Source organism: Mus caroli, chromosome 4, assembly GCF_900094665.2.
Source record: "Mus caroli chromosome 4, CAROLI_EIJ_v1.1, whole genome shotgun sequence".
Lineage (NCBI taxonomy): Eukaryota > Metazoa > Chordata > Mammalia > Rodentia > Muridae > Mus > Mus caroli.
Window position 1 is genome coordinate 29,110,305 of NC_034573.1, and position 17,466 is coordinate 29,127,770.

Here is a 17,466-nt window from a genome sequence, read left to right on the forward strand (position 1 = left end):
CTCCTGCTTCCTGACCTGCTTGAGTTCCAGTCCTGACTTCCTCTGGTGATCAACAGCAATGTGAAAAGTGTAAGCTGAATAAACCCTTTCCTCCCCAAAAACCCTGACAAAGACTGAAGCCTGCCACCTGCTGCAATGCTGCCTGCTACCACCACAAAGTAAACCCCAGCTGCTCCCTTCTATACACTGCCTTGGTCATGGTGATTTATCACAGCAACAAAAAGTAAGTAACTTCCTACGGTGCATGCAGGGAATGAGGACTAAAAATAAATCCAGTTAACAGACTTCTTTCTAACAAGTTCCGGTTGCTAGGTGTGGCATGTACACTGCCAGAGGCATGAGGATTCTGAGTTCAAGGCCGGGCCTCTGCTACACAGGGAGGCATTATCTCAAAATGAATAGAAAACAACAGAAATACTGTGTTTACCTCCACATTTGTACCTACTGAGGAAAGTTTAAACCTTGATAAAAACCTACCTCCCATTTTGGTTCCCTTTCTCACTATGGAAGTGACTGCTATCTGCATGTGTGAGGAGAATGCACATGGTGACTTTAATGACAATGCCCCAACCCCTCATATATTTGAACACTTAGTTACCGAGGAGTAGAACTCTAAAAGAATTGTAAGGATCAGGAGGTCACTGGGGGTTGGGTTTTGAGGTTTCCAAAGCACATGCCAGACCTAGGCACTTGCTTGTGTGTGCCAAGTGTACTGGTGCTCTCTTGCGTGCCCTCTGTCATGATCTCTGCCTCTCCTCTGCCTAGAGACTAGCATGTAGCCCTCAGCTACTGCTGGCTCACCTGTTGCTATGCTTCCTCCTCTCCCCACCAAGAGGATAATGCAGTCAACCTCTGCAACTGTGAACAAGCCCCCAGATAAATGCTTTATTTCATAAGAGTTGTCATGGCCTTGGTATTTCTTCACAGCAATAGAACAGTGACTAGGACAATGCACATGAGTGTGTGGGTAGAAGTACCCATGTGTATGTATGTAGGATATATGCAAGGGATGACAGCAGGGGTCCTATTACTCCAGCTCCACACCATTTTTTAAGTCTCCATTACTTAGGTGTGTTTGTGTTAGTGCACATGTGTGTGCACATGAATGTTACAGCACCTGTGGAGGCCACAGGACAACTTGTGAATGTCAGGTCTCTCCTTTATATGGTTATCAATGACTTGCTCAAGCTGCGATGTTTGTGGAGCCAACTGAAAAGCCAGCCCTCCACCTTAGTTTTGGAGACAGAGTCTCTCACTGAACCCAAACCCTGAGGTTTTGGGCTAGGCTAGCTCACCAGCGAGCTTCCAGCCACAATGAGGTCTGAACCCAGGTCCTCTCCAAGAGCAGCAAGCACTGAGGCACCCTCTCTAATCCCTAACTTGTTAGCTTTTAATCACTTAGGGAAACTGAGTCAAATTGGAAAGTGAAAATTACAAGACTGGCAAGACCTTCTTTCTGAGTTCAGCACCCAAACCTTGGAGGCCAACACCAACAAGGCTAAGAGGGCCCAAAACCACAGTAAATGTCCCTTTCTCTTAAAGGGGACTCCGTGGGTAAGTTGTTCGTCCTGAACAGAGGCCATGAAATCTCCAAAGATTGGGCTCCAGCCAGTCTACGTCCCTAGGGAAGAGAGTCGGTGGAAATGGGCATGGCCCAGATATGCTTCCACAGGCAGCTACATGGTCAAAGGGGATTTACATGGCGGTGACCCTTACCTACAGGAAGGACTCAAGGAGACTGATGACTTCCAAAATAAAGGATACATATATGGATACCTACAGGGTCTTAAAATGCAATAGCAAAGTACAACCAAAACCATTAAACAGTTTTGCAAGGTTTATCACATATGTGACATTTCAGAATGTTACTGAGTTCCCTTGTTGAAGATTAATCTATTTTTCAGGAAATACTGAAAATGAGAACCAGGAGAGACCTACTGAAAGAGTAAACCAGTTGAGTACTTTCACTTTTTCTTCACAAGAAACCCCAAAATTAAATTCAGATAGGAATCTATGCCAAACAATCAAAGCCTTTCTTGAACTCCCTAAGTCTCTTTCATTCTGTTCATTCATGATTGATATCTTCCAGATTCCAATCCCTAAAACTTTATAAATCTAACTAAAGGGTGCCAACACTCGACCCCTTGACACCATGGCCTCCTTCTACCACAATTCAAAGGTGTTTGAATATTCTTACATAGAGGCTACATAGGAAGCTTCTGGGCAGATGGGAGTTCTGGAGGAAGGCGTTACTGGCAGGCTTAAAGCAGACACACAAAAAAGAACAACACAAGTTACCTCAGCAGCTGCAAGGATGATTTGTACTCCTCCGAATCCCATATCTTCTTTTCTAAACATGTGCAATACAGCTCCCTAATCTAGAAATGTAGGATAGGATTTATGAGAAATAAAAACCACGTACCAAGTTTATAGCCCACTAGGTGTGCAAAATCATCATGTTGATGTAATTAATAAAAAAAATCATTAAATTACAAGAGGCTTCCTGACATATATTAGATCAGACACTACAGAAATATAATTTACATAAAAGTCAAATTGTATTGAGAGTGTCAGACACCAATAAGTCATAAAGTATCATTAGAGATGGAATAAACAACTGATTAAAAGTTTACTAGCTAAGTTAGCAGAACCTCACACAGGCCATTGTTCTAGTCAATCTCTAAACTCTGATCTAAAGATCTGGAGATTAATTATTCTTCCATTCACATGCGTCCCACACAGGGCTCGTAGGTTTGGGATATAATAAAAAGGTCACATCAGCATGATTTTGCAAAGAGCAGAAGTACTGTGTTTGTTTTAACTCTTGGTACAATGCAAAGTTAACCGCCAAATACTTTCAAACAGTCTCCATCTCCCACTTCCCCAGGGGTAGAGAACTAGCTCTCCCTATGCACAGGACAGACAGAGTGCCAAATTCGCAAGGCTATACACTACAGCACAAGTACAGAGGAGACAATGCACTGGGATTCACGTGGCTATTTCCAGCTCTAACTTTAGAACAAAGCTATTTTCTATTATTAGTAATGTGAACAGCTGGAATAGATTGTTCTTACTGTAAGAGCTGGCTTCATCTCAAAGTCTGATGCCTGAGTAATAGAGAAATCAAATAAGAAAGTACTATTATTCTGACTTTGTTGACTCCCAAGGAGGACATTTTACTTACCTGTCGACCCAGTGGGTACTTGGGAAGAGAAGAGGTAAAATTATGAAGACATCTCAGAACAAGGAAGTAATTGATATGGTAAACATGCAGGTCTTCCAACAATGATTGAGTTTTCTCCTAAAAAATAGCAGAATAATAAATATGCATGGTAGTAACATAAAATTTAAAAATGACTTCATAGAGCCGGGCGTGTGGCGCACGTCTTTAATCCCAGCACTTGGGAGGCAGAGGCAGGCGGATTTCTGAGTTCGAGGCCAGCCTGGTCTACAGAGTGAGTTCCAGGACAGCCAGAAAAAAAAAAAAAAAAGACTTCATGGATACATACTCTCTAGAAAACTGATGAGGATTTAGAACTACAAGTTAACGCTTCTTAATTCATGAAAACTTGGCAAATCAAATTTAGGATACAGTCCAGACAATTGTTCAATATCCAATCTGGCTGTATTTTACACACATAAGAACTGACACTGTAATTTAGTATTGGTGCTAATTAGTAATAAATAATAAATTTTCAAAAAAATCAATCCTATCTACTCAGCAATAAATGGTTATGCTACTTGGCTTCTACATGCTTTTATTTATAACAATCTTTTATTTATATATATATCATGTCATATGATATATAATCAATACAGCTGTCAGTTGATATAAAAGTGCTTCCAAAATAGAACACCAGAGAATTTTTTTTCTTGGAAAAAACCTTTTAAACAAGGCTTTGTCAGGTTGGTTATCATGGAGGAGTACCGCATCATCTAAGTATTATGACATACAGATATTTTTAATAAAATTAATGGATGCTTTATTAATGCACACTCTTTTGCACGGAGTCAAGAACAAGTCAGTAAGACACACACACAAACATCCCACCTTTAAGAAGGTCTCATTTGTCAGCAGTGCCACTTGCTTTCCCAAAGGTTGGTTTTCCACGTACCTAACATTTTAGTATCCCATAAAGAAAAAAGAGGAACGTTAGAACTTTATATAATTGAATGGCATGTTAGAAAAAATTACTAGCTAGACTGGTTTCCATACTTTTTTCATTTCTTTTCAAAAACTCATTCAGGACATCAGTTTTTGATCACCTTCATGATAACCAGTGAAGTCATTGAGGCCATATACCCAAGAAATAAGAAGAGTTATTTCTCAAAGATAACTCTGGAGAACTTGCAAATTATATAAAATATCAATAAAAAAATTTTATGTCAAAATTTTGAATCAAGCAAGGAAATTCTGTCCTTAAAAGCAGCATGGTTCTATACTGCAAAATGAAAGGCTTATTATTTCATTCCTAACTTCAAAAACAACTTAAGCCAGAAGTCTATTTCATTCTAGTCTCTAATACAAGACACATTAAATATACTTATCTTACCTCCTAAATGAAGGAAGGCGCCGGATGTTTTCACATTGACTAACTGAGAAAAGATTTACTCTTTTTTTGGCTTCTGAGAGATCGCAGCACAGAACACTTAGGGGCTGGGAATGAAAATGTTCTAGTAGAGAAAGCTGAAAGAAATACGAAGGTCTTTATTAGTGTGGCAGTCAATGTTTTACACTCTACCTGCTAAATTTTAGGCCTTTGTTTTGTTGTTTGATTGGTTTTTTTGCTTTTGTTTGTTTTGGTTTTTCAAGAAAGGGTTTCAGCTCTGGCTGTCCTGGAACAGTATAGACCAGGCTGGCCCACAAACTCACAGAGATCTGACTGCCACTACCTCCTGAGAGCCGGGAGTAAAGCCTGTCCTTAAGACTATTTCTTGAGGGCTAAAGTCTGTATGGTGGGGGCTGAAGTCTGAGATGGCTCAGCAATGAGGAGCACTTGTTACCAGGTTCGGTTGTCAGCAACCAGAAGGCAGCTACCAAACCACTGATAACTTCAGTTCCACAGAACAGAGTACTCTCTTCTGGCCTTTAAGGCACTGCATACTCATAGGAAATATACCCATACACATAAAACAAAAATAAATATTTAAATAATCCTGTCATAATAACATTGTAGCAGTACCTATACAACTTTAATATTTTCAAGGCTACAGTTCTATGGACCAGGTCAGGAAAAGTAATCCCAGGAATATATACCAAAAGGAAACAACATAAATGAATGCATATGACCTAAAGATCTAATTGTTTTCACCCCAAATTACTATATTACCAGATCTATCTGTTCAAAGAAACATAATGCTGCAGTGGTAGGAACTGTACCGACTGATAAAAACAACGAAAATCTGTACCTTCAAATTCAGTTTCATCCCATTCGAGAAAAAAAAAATGGCACACTGACTACTAAAGTACTCACTGTCATCTCCTAAGGTAATTTATTTTAAAATTCTAGTATAATTTATAAGATGAAATATAAGATTATCAAACTTTTTTTAATTCTAAGCATGTTTCTCAAGACTGATTTTTTTTTTCCGGATAACCTGTATCCCTCATTTCACTAATAAATACAATAATCAAAAGCAACTTTGACAAGAAAGGGTTTATTTGGCTTACATATCCCAACCCCAGAGCAATGCCTGGAGAAGCCAGGGCAGTAGCTCTCTGAGGAGCAGAAGTAGGGATGGGGAGAAACGGCGTTTACCATCTGTTTTTAGGCTCATGGTCAGCTACTTTCCTCATACACTTACACCACGGCCCACAGAAGGCTGGACTTTCCAACAATCAACTATGAAGAAAAAGCCACAAAGATGAAGCCAATGTGAGGAAGGAGTTTCCTCAATTGAGGTTTTCTTCCCAGGTAAGTTTACAACAAATGGACAAAAACTAACTAGCACACAGTGTTACTGAATAGTTCCTTAAGTAATGGAGAAAACATATTCTATTCAGTAGAAAATAAGATTCTCTACAGGATTAATAATTCAACATGCTCTTCTAGAAACAAATTTGAAATATTTGGGAGGCTACAGGTTACTGTGATTTTTTTTTTTTTTGGTCTATTCCTAGATTCCTTGGCTCTTTTACACAAAATAATTCCACCTTGTCAAAGGCCCCTTGTGTGCCTATTAAGACTGTCACGTGGTTTCTGTGACTCCACTGATGTGCTACATTGCCTGCATTAAATTGTACAGTAGCAACCAGCCTCGTAGCCTTCAAATCGAGCCAGTTTGGTCACAGTGTGCGATCTTTATATTGGTTGATTTGGGTTGCGAGTTTACTGATAATCTTTGAATCTATACGAACCTCAGAATTTAATACATAGGGTTTTTTTGTTTTTGTTTTTTTTTTGCTTTTTGTTTGTTTGTTTGTTTTTCGAGACAGGGTTTCTCTGTGTAGCCCTGGCTGTCCTGGAACTCACTCTGTAGACCAGGCTGGCCTCGAACTCAGAAATCTGCCTGCCCCTGCCTCCCAAGTGCTGGGATTAAAGGCATGTGCCATCACGCCAGCAATATGTAGGTTTTTTTGATGTTGTGATTAAGTATTTACCTGGTGCCAGTGTCAAGATACTACTACCTTTACTAAATATTCTTGTATTTTATGGAGTAGTCTGAGAAACAGCAGTATTAGTTATTCTTTAAAACCACAGTATATCTGGCAAGAGAACTGCGTGGTCCAGGCCTTTCCTTCATTGATAACTTTTTTTTTTTTTTTGTGTAGACAAGCAACATTATTTCTTTATTTTATGGATACTGGGAGAGAATGGGGGAAAGTTACTGTGGACATTGTGGGTCAGTTGAAGGCCAGTGGGATGATATCAAGGTGGCTCTCCTGGAGGGGTGAAGGAAAAGAGCCACAGAGGGGGGAAAGATCAGAGATCTGAGCAAACCCAGGAGGGTCACTTCCCTCAGTATATAGCTAGCTTGGGGGCAATGGCTCAGACTATGGGCTGACAGCCATGTGCCACACAGCCCAGGACACCCCCTTTGTGGAGGGGAGTCAATTGGGAATTTCACCTTCCTGGAATTCCTGTAAGTGATGATCTCTTTTGATGGTGCCAGGGCTGAGACAGGGGAGAGATGACAAGACATAGGCAGGGTGCCCCAGCCCTTATCCCTAGGCCAGAGACCTTGCTTATGTCTGCACATGGGTCAGCTGGATATCACCCGCCACTTCTAGAGTGTTGATATCGTGCAAGTTCTTCAGGCGGTGGTAGTATTCACACATGTGTTGACCATTCACAGCCACCTTGAAGCAGTGACTTTCACATAAGATCCACACAAAGAAGCTCTGGCCTCGACTGAAGAGCATCCTCCCAAGCAGACTTTGCTCTTCCTGCCCCCAGGAGTTGTTGATCTGAGTGTTTCGGACAACAGCATTCTCATTGAAACGGGGGTTCAGGTGGAAAGCAATGTCACCTCCACAGCGAAGGTTGATATGGAACCTCGTAGCATCTGGCAAGACATTGCCTGATATCATGATGGACTTGGACGGGTAAAGCCCATTTGGAATGGGGGTGTAGAAAGGTATGGTATAGGCTGGGGTGGGGTACACCATAGGAGGGATTCCAGGAGTAGAGAACATCTGTCCAGGGGTGCTGTGAACCATATGGATGGTAGTTTGAGCCACGGGTGCCTGGTGGGCAGGACGAAAGTCCTGAGTTTTCTGTTTGCGCCCCTTAGGGGTCCGTGGGAACTGGACTGGCTGAGAGAACTGCACTGTTGAGAAGACAGGCTGGACAGGGGCTGCAGAGTTCTGGAAGGTGATAAAGGACAGCTTCAAGCAGCCGGAGACAGCGATGGTGTCCACGAGGTGGTAGGGTACGCAGTGTTGGTACTGCACAAAGAATTTCTTGTTCACCATCACCTTGAACTCTGACCTCTGCACCAGGAAGCAAAGTTCAAAGGGCATCCCCTTCTGGAAGGGCATCTGCATCTTTCTCTCCTCAGGCCCCCACTGTCCGTTCTGCTTCGTGTTGCAAACCACATACCCTCCTTCCTCAAACCGGGGATTGAAGTGGAAGGCAATGTCATTTCCATTGAAGCTGTTCTGAAAGTTCACCACAATCCTTTGTGCAAAACTCTTGGTAGTCCCCTGGAGGGTCACCTGAAGTCCCTCCTGCAGCCCTCCTTGGATTAGTCCAGTAAAGGGGATGATCATCTTCCAGAATATCCTTTTCTACCAAGGATAGCTTTGCTGCCTGCCGGGGCTGTCTCCTGATTGATTCTGCTATCTCTCCCCATTGATAACTTATTATTCATCGCTTAGTTGGTTCTAGAAATTATTTATCTTTTTCTATTTTCTAGTTCACTGGAATTAAGTTTTCATATTTTCTTCTTAATTATCCCAGCGGTATGAGTTACAGTATATCTTGTTCATCTCAAATTCACTCAAGTCTTTTGGGTGCTTAGTTTGGCTATGAGCTTATCGAGCTCATGTTTTCAAAGAAACAACTTTTGCCTCTTCCTGGAGTTTCTAATCTCCATTTCATTTGTTTCTGCTCTGATCTGTATTACCTCTTTAAGTATATTGACTTGAAACTTGCCTTATTCTTGCTTTTTCTTTCATAAACCTCTAAGGATGGATTTTTTCTGGCATGGCTGACTCAGAATTTTAATTTTGGGTTTACTCCACCTCTGCTGGACAATGTACACTTTGAAGACAGATTTCTTTTTTCTCTGTACATCTAGGGCTCAGCACAGTATCTTCCTTAAGTACCTAGTATTTCATAAATAAACAAATGAATGGCAGAACAAATTTTAGAGGTTATTCTTTCATTTAATTTCATGAATTGCTAAGGTAAATTCTGTCTTGATTTAAAATTCTTTTAAAAAAAAAAAAGTCAGTGAATCAAACCACTGTGATTATATGCAGGAAGACTACATATGGAAGGATATCTTGGGTCAGGAGGTGGTAGCAGACAACTTTAATCCCAGTACTCAAGAGGAAAAGGCAGGTGAGTCTCTAAATTCAAGGCCAGCCTAGTTCACAAAGAGAGTTCCAGGACAGCCAGGGCTATACAGAGAAACCCTATCTCAAAAAGCAAAACAAAATAAAAACAAAACAAAAAAAATCTTATGAGTTTCAAACACTATAAAAAGATGAAGGTTGTCACATTAACTTATTGTCTTAGTTAGGGTTTTATGGCTGTGAACAGACACCATGACCAAGGCAAGTCTTATAAAAAACATTTAATTGGGGCTGGCTTACAGGTTCAGAAGTTCAGTCCCTTATCATCAAGGTGGGAGCATAGCAGTATCCAGGCAGGCATGGCGCAAGAGGAGCTGAGAGTTCTACATCTTCATCCAAAGGCAGCTAGTGGAAGACTGACTTCTAGGCAATTAGGGTGAGGGTCTTAAGCCCACACTCGAAGCAACACACCTCCAACCAGGTCACACTTATTCCAACAAGGCCACACCTCCAAATGGTGCCACTCCCTGGTCCAAGAATATACAAACCATGACATTCCACTCCCTGGCCCCCATAGACTTGTTCAAACACATGAGTCTGGGGGGTGGTGGGGACAATACTTAAACATAGCATAATACAAAATGAATTTAGTCTAACTTTCAAAGTCCTTATAGTCTATAGCAGTCTCAACAATGTTAAAAGTCCAAAGTTCAAGGTCTCTTCTGAGATTCATCCAATCACTTAACTGTAATCCCCATAGAAAGACAGGAAAACAGCTGGGCAAACTCCAAACTGTGCATCTCCACGACTGATATCAAAACAGTCTTCAGATCTCCACTCCTTTTTCATCTTTGTTGACTGCAACAGACTTCTTTCTCCTGGGCTGGTTCCACTTCCTGTTAGCAGCTTTCCTCAGCATGTATCCCATGGCTCTGGCATCTTTAAAAGCTTTGAGTCTCCGAGGCAATTTCAATGTTACAGCTTCTTGTTTCAGTGTCTAGGATTCCACTTGATCTTTTGGGTTGATCTTTTGATCTTTTGATCAGCCCTCCTAAGGGCTGGCATCACTTCTCCAGCTCTGCCCTCTGTAACGCTCTAAGCTCAGGTTGATCCACTCCACTACGGCTGCTGTTCTTGGTGATCATCCCATGGTACTGACATCTCCATTACACTGGGGTGTTCCACTCCAACTACGCTTCACCAATAGCCTTTCATAGGTTCATGTTACCAAGCCTCAAATCTTTTTTGTATGACCCCTTCAGTTCTGGGCTATCAACAGCAACTGAGGCCGCACCTTCTCCAATGGCCTTCCATGACCTCTCACAGTGCCAAGCTTCAGCTGTTCTTCATGACACCTTCATGCCTTCAAAACCAGTACCACCTGGGTGATTATTACACATTCCAAGTCCAGCTGCAGCATGAGGTACAACCTTGGCTATCTCTGGAACACAACTTCTTTGTGCTCCCAGAAAACAATTCCCAGATTTCACTTCAGTGATGTTGGTCTCTTCTTAATCACTGCTAATTCCTTAGCTCCAGCTAACCAGCATCAATTGTCCCAGTAGTTCCTTCTATTCTTAACTCTAGAGCCAGAGCCACAGGGCTGAAGCTGCCGAGTTCTGCTGCTTGCAGGAACTAGAAAATGACCCCCTTGTACTATTACATTGTCACTGGCTTTCTGTTTTCCATCTCCTTCACTGCCTAAACCTGGCTGTCCTGGATCTTGCTCTTGTAGATTGACCTTGAACGCAGAGATCAGCATGCCTGTTTCCTGGGATTAAAGGTGTGTACCACCATGCCTGGATCTAAATTTAGCTGGGTAGGATCTTGCTCCAAGATCCCACACCCTTAATCTGTTATCTCCTAGAACACAGGATTTTGCTCCATTTTACTTCCTGGTACCCCTTTAAGAGTAGAACCATATATTTTATATTTTTCCTTTCTAAGCTTGCTATGTTTGTTCAAACTTCTCTTCATAAGACTTAACCAGAGAACAAAGTCTTTGCTGGGCTTTTTTGAAACTTCCTTTGTCAATGCAATTAATCTGAGTCTCTTCACCTTAGCCTCAGGCAGACTTTTCAGACAAGAGCAAAAAGTCGCCACATTCTTTACCAAGATACTACAAAAATAGTCTTTATACCACATTTTGAAATTCTTCTCCTTTGAAATCTCTTGGGCCAGGTCAACATAGTTCAAATTATTCGCAGCAACAAAGTCTTCCATATTCCTACTAGGATGACCCATTAAGCCCCATTTAAAGCATTCCACTGTATTCCAAATCCAAAGTCCCAAAATCCACATTCTTTCAAATAAAAGCATGGTCAGACCTCTCACAGCAATACACCACTCCTGGTACCAACTTCTGTCTTAGCTAGGGTTTTACTGCTGCGAACAGACACCATGACCAAAGCAAGTCTTATAAAAGACAACATTTAATTGGGGCTGGCTTACAGGTTCAGAAGTTCAGTCCATTATCATCAAGGTGAAAGCATGGCAGCATCCAGGCAGGCATGGGACAGGCAGAGCTGAAAGCTCTACATCTTCATCCAAAGGCTGCTAGTGGAAGACTGACCAGGCAACTAGGGTGAGGGTCTTAAGCCCACATCCACAGTGTCACACCTACTTCAACCAGGTTACACCTACTCCAACAAGGCCACACCTCCAAATGGTGCCACTCCCTGGTCCAAGAATATATAAACCATGACACACATAAATGTTATAACATATACATATGTAACTTACACATAAAGGTTACAACGCATAGGTCTTAATGACACTGACAACTGCCATATACTCACAATGACTATACTTTGACAACCTAGGGAGTTGTCAAGAGAAGTAATTAATATTATCATTTAACCAACTCAAAAAGACACCAAGACACAAAGCTAAAGAGTTAACTCTCTGGCCCATCAAAGGTTAATGGCATTTCTTAGGTAAAAAAAACACCACAATTTCATCAAGTCCTAAACAAAAATAAGTCCTTCCTGTCTCTGCCACTCTCAATGGTTAAGACTAGCTAGAATGCATCCATTACTGACAATCCTAATTCTGTCTTCTATAGTTGACTTCAGCATAAGAAAGGAAAGGTAAAACCTAGAAAAAAATGCAATTTCCCTTTTCTAGATCTTGCTACTAAAATGCCTTAGTTATTACACTACTCAATCTGAAATAATGTTAACTAATTAGAATTAGACAGCAAACTTTCAAACTCATCAGATTTTCTTACCTTAATTCCTTTGATGAAGCTTTGAATTGAGAAATCGTGATACAAAAAGATGTTGGTCAGAACCTGTAATGCCTTTTTACTTAGTTTAAAGGGAAACTGAGGTGTAAGAAGCAGCTGAAAGAGACAAGATGGAAGTAAGAGTTCTTGGTCGGCCCTCCTCATGAACGTGAAATAAATAGCTAGACTAAGAATTATACTGTGACACAACAAATATGAACGCAATCAGAGCTATACTTTTTTCTACAGTCAAATGCCAACCAAATCATAAACCTTATTTATTTAAAGCTGAAAATACCAAAAAGCAATTTGTATTACAATCCCTGTTTGTTTGAGAGAGGGTCTCATCCGCTATCCCTGACTGGCTATCCCTGACTGGCTATCTAGCCAAAAAATAAAAATAAAAGTAGAAATTTAAAAAAATATATCAGAGATCTGCCTGCCTTTCTCTCCCAAGAACCACCACTCCCATCCTCAAACTACCCTCTAAATCAAAGTTGTCTACCAAACTTATTCCTAATCTTCAAATAATGCATATTAAATATATAACCCTTTGTCTTCCACTAGAAGATACCAAAAAATGTAGCATTTTCTTACCAGATAAAATTTTTTTCTCCCTACTAACCCAAATTAGTAAAGAGTAGCAAGCTATGTCCTATTAAATAACACAAAATGAAGATTTTTCTTTTTGAAAATACAGAGAAATTTTGTATTTAGTTAGTGTTCAATGGTCTACAGTGATGCTTAACATCTGAAAATCAAACCTTATACTAGCAGTTTTTTTTTTTACCAAAAGTATAGCCGCACAAGAACAACTGCATTTGACTATAATTAATTTCAAAGTGACAGACTTTTTCCTAACATGTCAATAAATGAGATTGCTCTCTGTATGTAGCAAAGTGTAGTAGCAGTTCATAGGTGAACACACAGGTTGTCATTACTACGCAATACAACCATCACAAACGTATCTTAATGGAACTGAGAACGGATTTGCGTGGCAGTCAGTAGTAATCATGCTGCTATTACACAGAAACATTATAGCAGTTATAGTCTAAGTTTAGTAGCTACTGTCAAGAGCAACATGACAGTTGTCAAAGTCCACAAAAACTTTTGGGGCTAGAGAGATGGGTCAGAAGTTAATAGCCCTGGCTGCTTTTCCAGAGGACTGTGGGTCATTGTCTGCATCCACAAGATGGCTCACAACCATCTGTAACTCCAGTTGTAGAGATACAACACCCTCTTCTGACCTCCACAGTACTGCATGAATGTGGTGCACATACATATATGTGGACAAACACGCATACCTATCAAATCAAAATAAACCTGAAAGCTTTAGATCATTTTATACAAGATATAAGATCAAACCATACTGGTAATACTGTGAAGTATATAAATTCTATAAAATTGTATTTATTCCTGTCAGTGCCTTACTACTCGTTAGTATTTACTTCCTACTTTCCAGGGCCTCCCTTTACACTGCAGACAAGTGCTCTATTAGTGAGCTGTATTTTGACCCCTAATTCATTTTAAAAGCCTAATTTCTTCAACTAAGTCATAAAAACAACAATGAATATATACAAATGATTGTAGCTTTCATAAAGCTTATTTTTTATCTGAGAAGGCAACTATATGCAAAGAGAAAACATAATTCTAACCATAATTAAGTAAGAGCATTCAAATATGTACATAAGTTGAACAAAGTCTGAGATACATAGAAATAAATGTACTGGTATCATTTATTATACATAATATATGTCTGGTAGCTTTGGTTTTACTCTGTCATTGGTTAAACACTTTTTCTTTTTACCTTATCAAGAACTACTGTCAGGTGTTGGTCGCAAGACAGAGACTGGAACAGTTCTATACACAACAGAGATGACACTGAATGAGGAAGCAGTCGGTGGATAATAACAGGAGATGTGGCGATCCCAAAGATCAGAATTAGAGGAAACTCATGCAGATGCTGACTAGTTTTTAAAGAAAATACAGAAGAAGCTTCTTCAGCAAGTGTATTTCAATGTATTATTTTACAATATTAAGTTTCCCAGGTCATTCATTTTTTTAAAAATAAAAAATATTAATAATAAAATAATCACTTCCCAGATTCTAATCCTGAAATCAAGCCATTAATGGATGCTTTTCTTATAAATAAGAACAGAGATCCAGAAAGAGCAAATGCTCCCCCTGAGATTAGACTACCAAAGCTATACAACAGTGTGTCCACTAGCATTGAATATAGCCCACCAATGTTGAGCCAGCCTCATGTAGTCTTCCTTATGGTTTTCCATCAACTTCCTGCTTTCCTTTTCGCACATACTTCTCTTTATACATATGTAAGATATCTTTCTAATGAACATCACGCAGGAGCATTGTATTCTTCCTTACATTCTTATCCTAAACATACGCAACATGATTTCACATCAACACAACCAAACACAAACAAAGGGCTTCTACTTCTACAGTGCAATGGCATCATTTGTGAGGGCTTCTGCAAGTCACACTTCTTGGTATCATGGCTGATCATTTTACCACTCGCTCCCATTTCTTACTGTTTTCCAGAATTGGCTGCATAGAGCTCTTTTCTAGTCATAGAAATAAAATGCTATACGCTCTTATAACTGTCCTAAGTTTTTACTTTCGAGGGCCATAGTACCACAAAATCTAAATTAAATAAATAACATAAACACCGTGCAGCACATAATCTCCTGCGGATACACTTCAATGGTAGAGAATTTGCTCAGGCATTCATGCAATCCTGGGTTCTAGACCCAGCACTGGTATATGGATGGTGGTGGTGAATGTATCTACAACTCATAAATCATAAGAATGTCTAGTATGTTAGTTGATATACAGAATATGCAAAAGAAAGTTAACTATACTCTAACAAATATACATTGGAAACAAATTTCAAAGGCATGTAACATAGGCCGAGTTACTTCAATTTTAAGTCTCATAAGATTGCTTTAAAAAACTCTTACATTAAAATAATACTCACTGGAAATATTATATAAAAATAAGATAACATCATACAGAAAACATTTTTAGCAAGTTAACATATATGGAACACAGAGCCTCTAAAGATAAAACGCAGAAAGAAAAAAAGGCATGACAGAATATTACAACTTAGAGGATTACCAATTTAACAGACAGGTAAGGAGACAACTCTTTTTGTTTGTTTGTTTTTTTCGAGACAGGTTTCTCTGTGTAACCCTGGCTGTCCTGGAACTCACTCTGTAGACCAGGCTGGCCTCGAACTCAGAAATTCGTCTGCCTCTGCCTCCCTAGTGCTGGGATTAAAGGCGTGTGCCACCACACCTGGCTCGAGACAACTCTTATAAATGACATTTTATACCTATTTACCTAAGTTATATATGTTAACTAAAAACAGGATGAACCTGTCTTAGATTTTCAACATTATATCAAAAACCAAGAAAATAGTTTGCTAGGAGATCTTTGAAGATTCAGTTACAAAAATCTGAATTCAGATTTTGAATTTCATTAAGTTGGTCTTAAAATGAGTATCATTTTTTCTAAGATAAAAGTAATGTCTTAAGAAAAAGGAAGCCGGGCATGGTGGCGCACGCCTTTACTCCCAGCACTCGGGAGGCAGAGGCAGGCAGATTTCTGAGTTTGAGGCCAGCCTGGTCAAAAAGAGAGTTCCAGGATAGCTGGGGCTACACAGAGAAACCCTGTCTCACAAAAACCAGAAAAGAAAAAGGAAATTTTGCCTAAAAGCCAAGAGTCACGTGTTAGGAAGAGTTTAAGCAGGGATGGAGACAGGGAGTGAGAGAAAAGGGAAGGCCAAGCAAAACCAAATGTATGCAATGCCTTATGGGTGTCTGCTCCTAAATTTGATTGGAGGCCTACAAAGCTGACCTCTAACCTCCACACAGAAACCATTACACACACACCAGCACATCCACATCCACGTACATACACACACACACACACACACACACACACACACACACACACACGCAGTAATAAATGAAAGTGAAAAAGAAGACAATTGCATTAAAAATGGGCGTGTCGGGCTACCTGCTGATAGTTATGAAGTCCTGGAGGACTCTGCTGGTGAAGCTCTCCATGCTCTTTAAGATAAGCACCACAGGAGGGGACCGCCAGTGGCCAGATGCTGTCCTCCTTTTGATTGTCACTTTTGGGTCTGCTTTCTTTTAAACCAATGTGAAACAGAGGGATTAAAAGTAAGCCTTCCCAGTCAAACATACTACAATGCCACTTGTTAACGTAGTTCTTTATATTTTACAGTAATTGTTATTTTTTCCCAAATAAAAATAGTAGTTCATTCTAACAGTTACTTTAGCAAAATCTGTTTCTAGACATGGTTAACACTAAGAAAAAGGTTCAGAAAGACCTATACAACAAATATCAAAGGGATTTTCTACTGAAAAACATAGAAAAAAGACACTTTTCGATACAACTAATTTTTTCAGTTGATACACATTTATGCACTAAAATAAGTTGTATCGTCGATGTAAAAACACACTGAATGTACTATTACAAACTTTCAATCTTGAAATGGACTTTAAATACTTGGTCAAATCAAACTTAAAGATAATGGACTTAAATTGCAAAGACTTTAATTCTTAAAACAATCTAAAATTTACATCAAATTAAGGTATTATTATAAGCATCCTTATAAAAAGCAAAGTAAAATCATATGTATGATTTCAACAAAAACACTGAATAGAAAATGTCACCCAGTACTCATGCTGTCTGGTGACCCAGCAATATAACTGGGACTATGGTTGTACCACAGAAGTTCAGGGGTCTCTATGTCATTCATTTGCAATAGATGGTCATAGTAGAAGGAAATTTATAATTGTCTTGAATATACTTTACTTATAAAATATTGTTTTGTTCAATATACTTATTTATACAGTAACATTTCCCCAAGATTTCCAAGCATGGATCAAACTAAATTTTAAAAATTATAGAATTACTCAAGGAATAAGCTGACAGCATGAAAAGGTGGTATGTGTCTACTGAACAGAAGGAAATCCTCAAGACTATCAGAAGTAATGCAAGGAAGTTACGGTTATTACTACCAAAATATAATCTGTAAGAGAACCAACTGCAGATGTTTTCTTGTCATTACACGGAACTCTCCTACAAATACAATGTCCTCGTAAGAATCCAAGCACGCCGGGCGTGGTGGCACTCGCCTTTAATCCCAGCACTCGGGAGGCAGAGGCAGGCGGATTTCTGAGTTCGAGGCCAGCCTGGTCTACAGAGTGAGTTCCAGGACAGCCAGGGC

At 39.8% G+C, this 17,466-nt stretch overlaps 2 protein-coding genes across 4 annotated transcripts in view; both read right to left on the minus strand.

Annotated features, from left to right (window-relative positions):
- Orc3 (origin recognition complex subunit 3) overlaps nt 1-17,466 on the minus strand; it is a 47,696-nt gene that overhangs the window by 12,621 nt on the left and 17,609 nt on the right. For all 3 annotated transcript variants that reach the window (XM_021159991.2, XM_021159990.2, XM_021159992.2), the window contains exons 7-13: nt 16,227-16,360; nt 13,996-14,155; nt 12,192-12,305; nt 4,554-4,687; nt 4,052-4,115; nt 3,185-3,301; nt 2,299-2,378 (exon numbers count right to left, since the gene is read on the minus strand). In XM_021159991.2, coding sequence (XP_021015650.1) covers nt 2,299-2,378; nt 3,185-3,301; nt 4,052-4,115; nt 4,554-4,687; nt 12,192-12,305; nt 13,996-14,155; nt 16,227-16,360 — 803 coding nt within the window. The remainder of the gene's footprint in view (nt 1-2,298; nt 2,379-3,184; nt 3,302-4,051; nt 4,116-4,553; nt 4,688-12,191; nt 12,306-13,995; nt 14,156-16,226; nt 16,361-17,466) is intronic.
- LOC110292337 (galectin-9-like) lies at nt 6,836-8,408 on the minus strand. Its single transcript, XM_021159624.2, has 2 exons — nt 7,808-8,408; nt 6,836-7,714 (listed from the first exon to the last, which is right to left on the minus strand). The coding sequence occupies exons 1-2, from the start codon at nt 8,210-8,212 to the stop codon at nt 7,187-7,189; spliced, it is 933 nt and encodes a 310-aa protein (XP_021015283.1). The 5' UTR covers nt 8,213-8,408; the 3' UTR covers nt 6,836-7,186.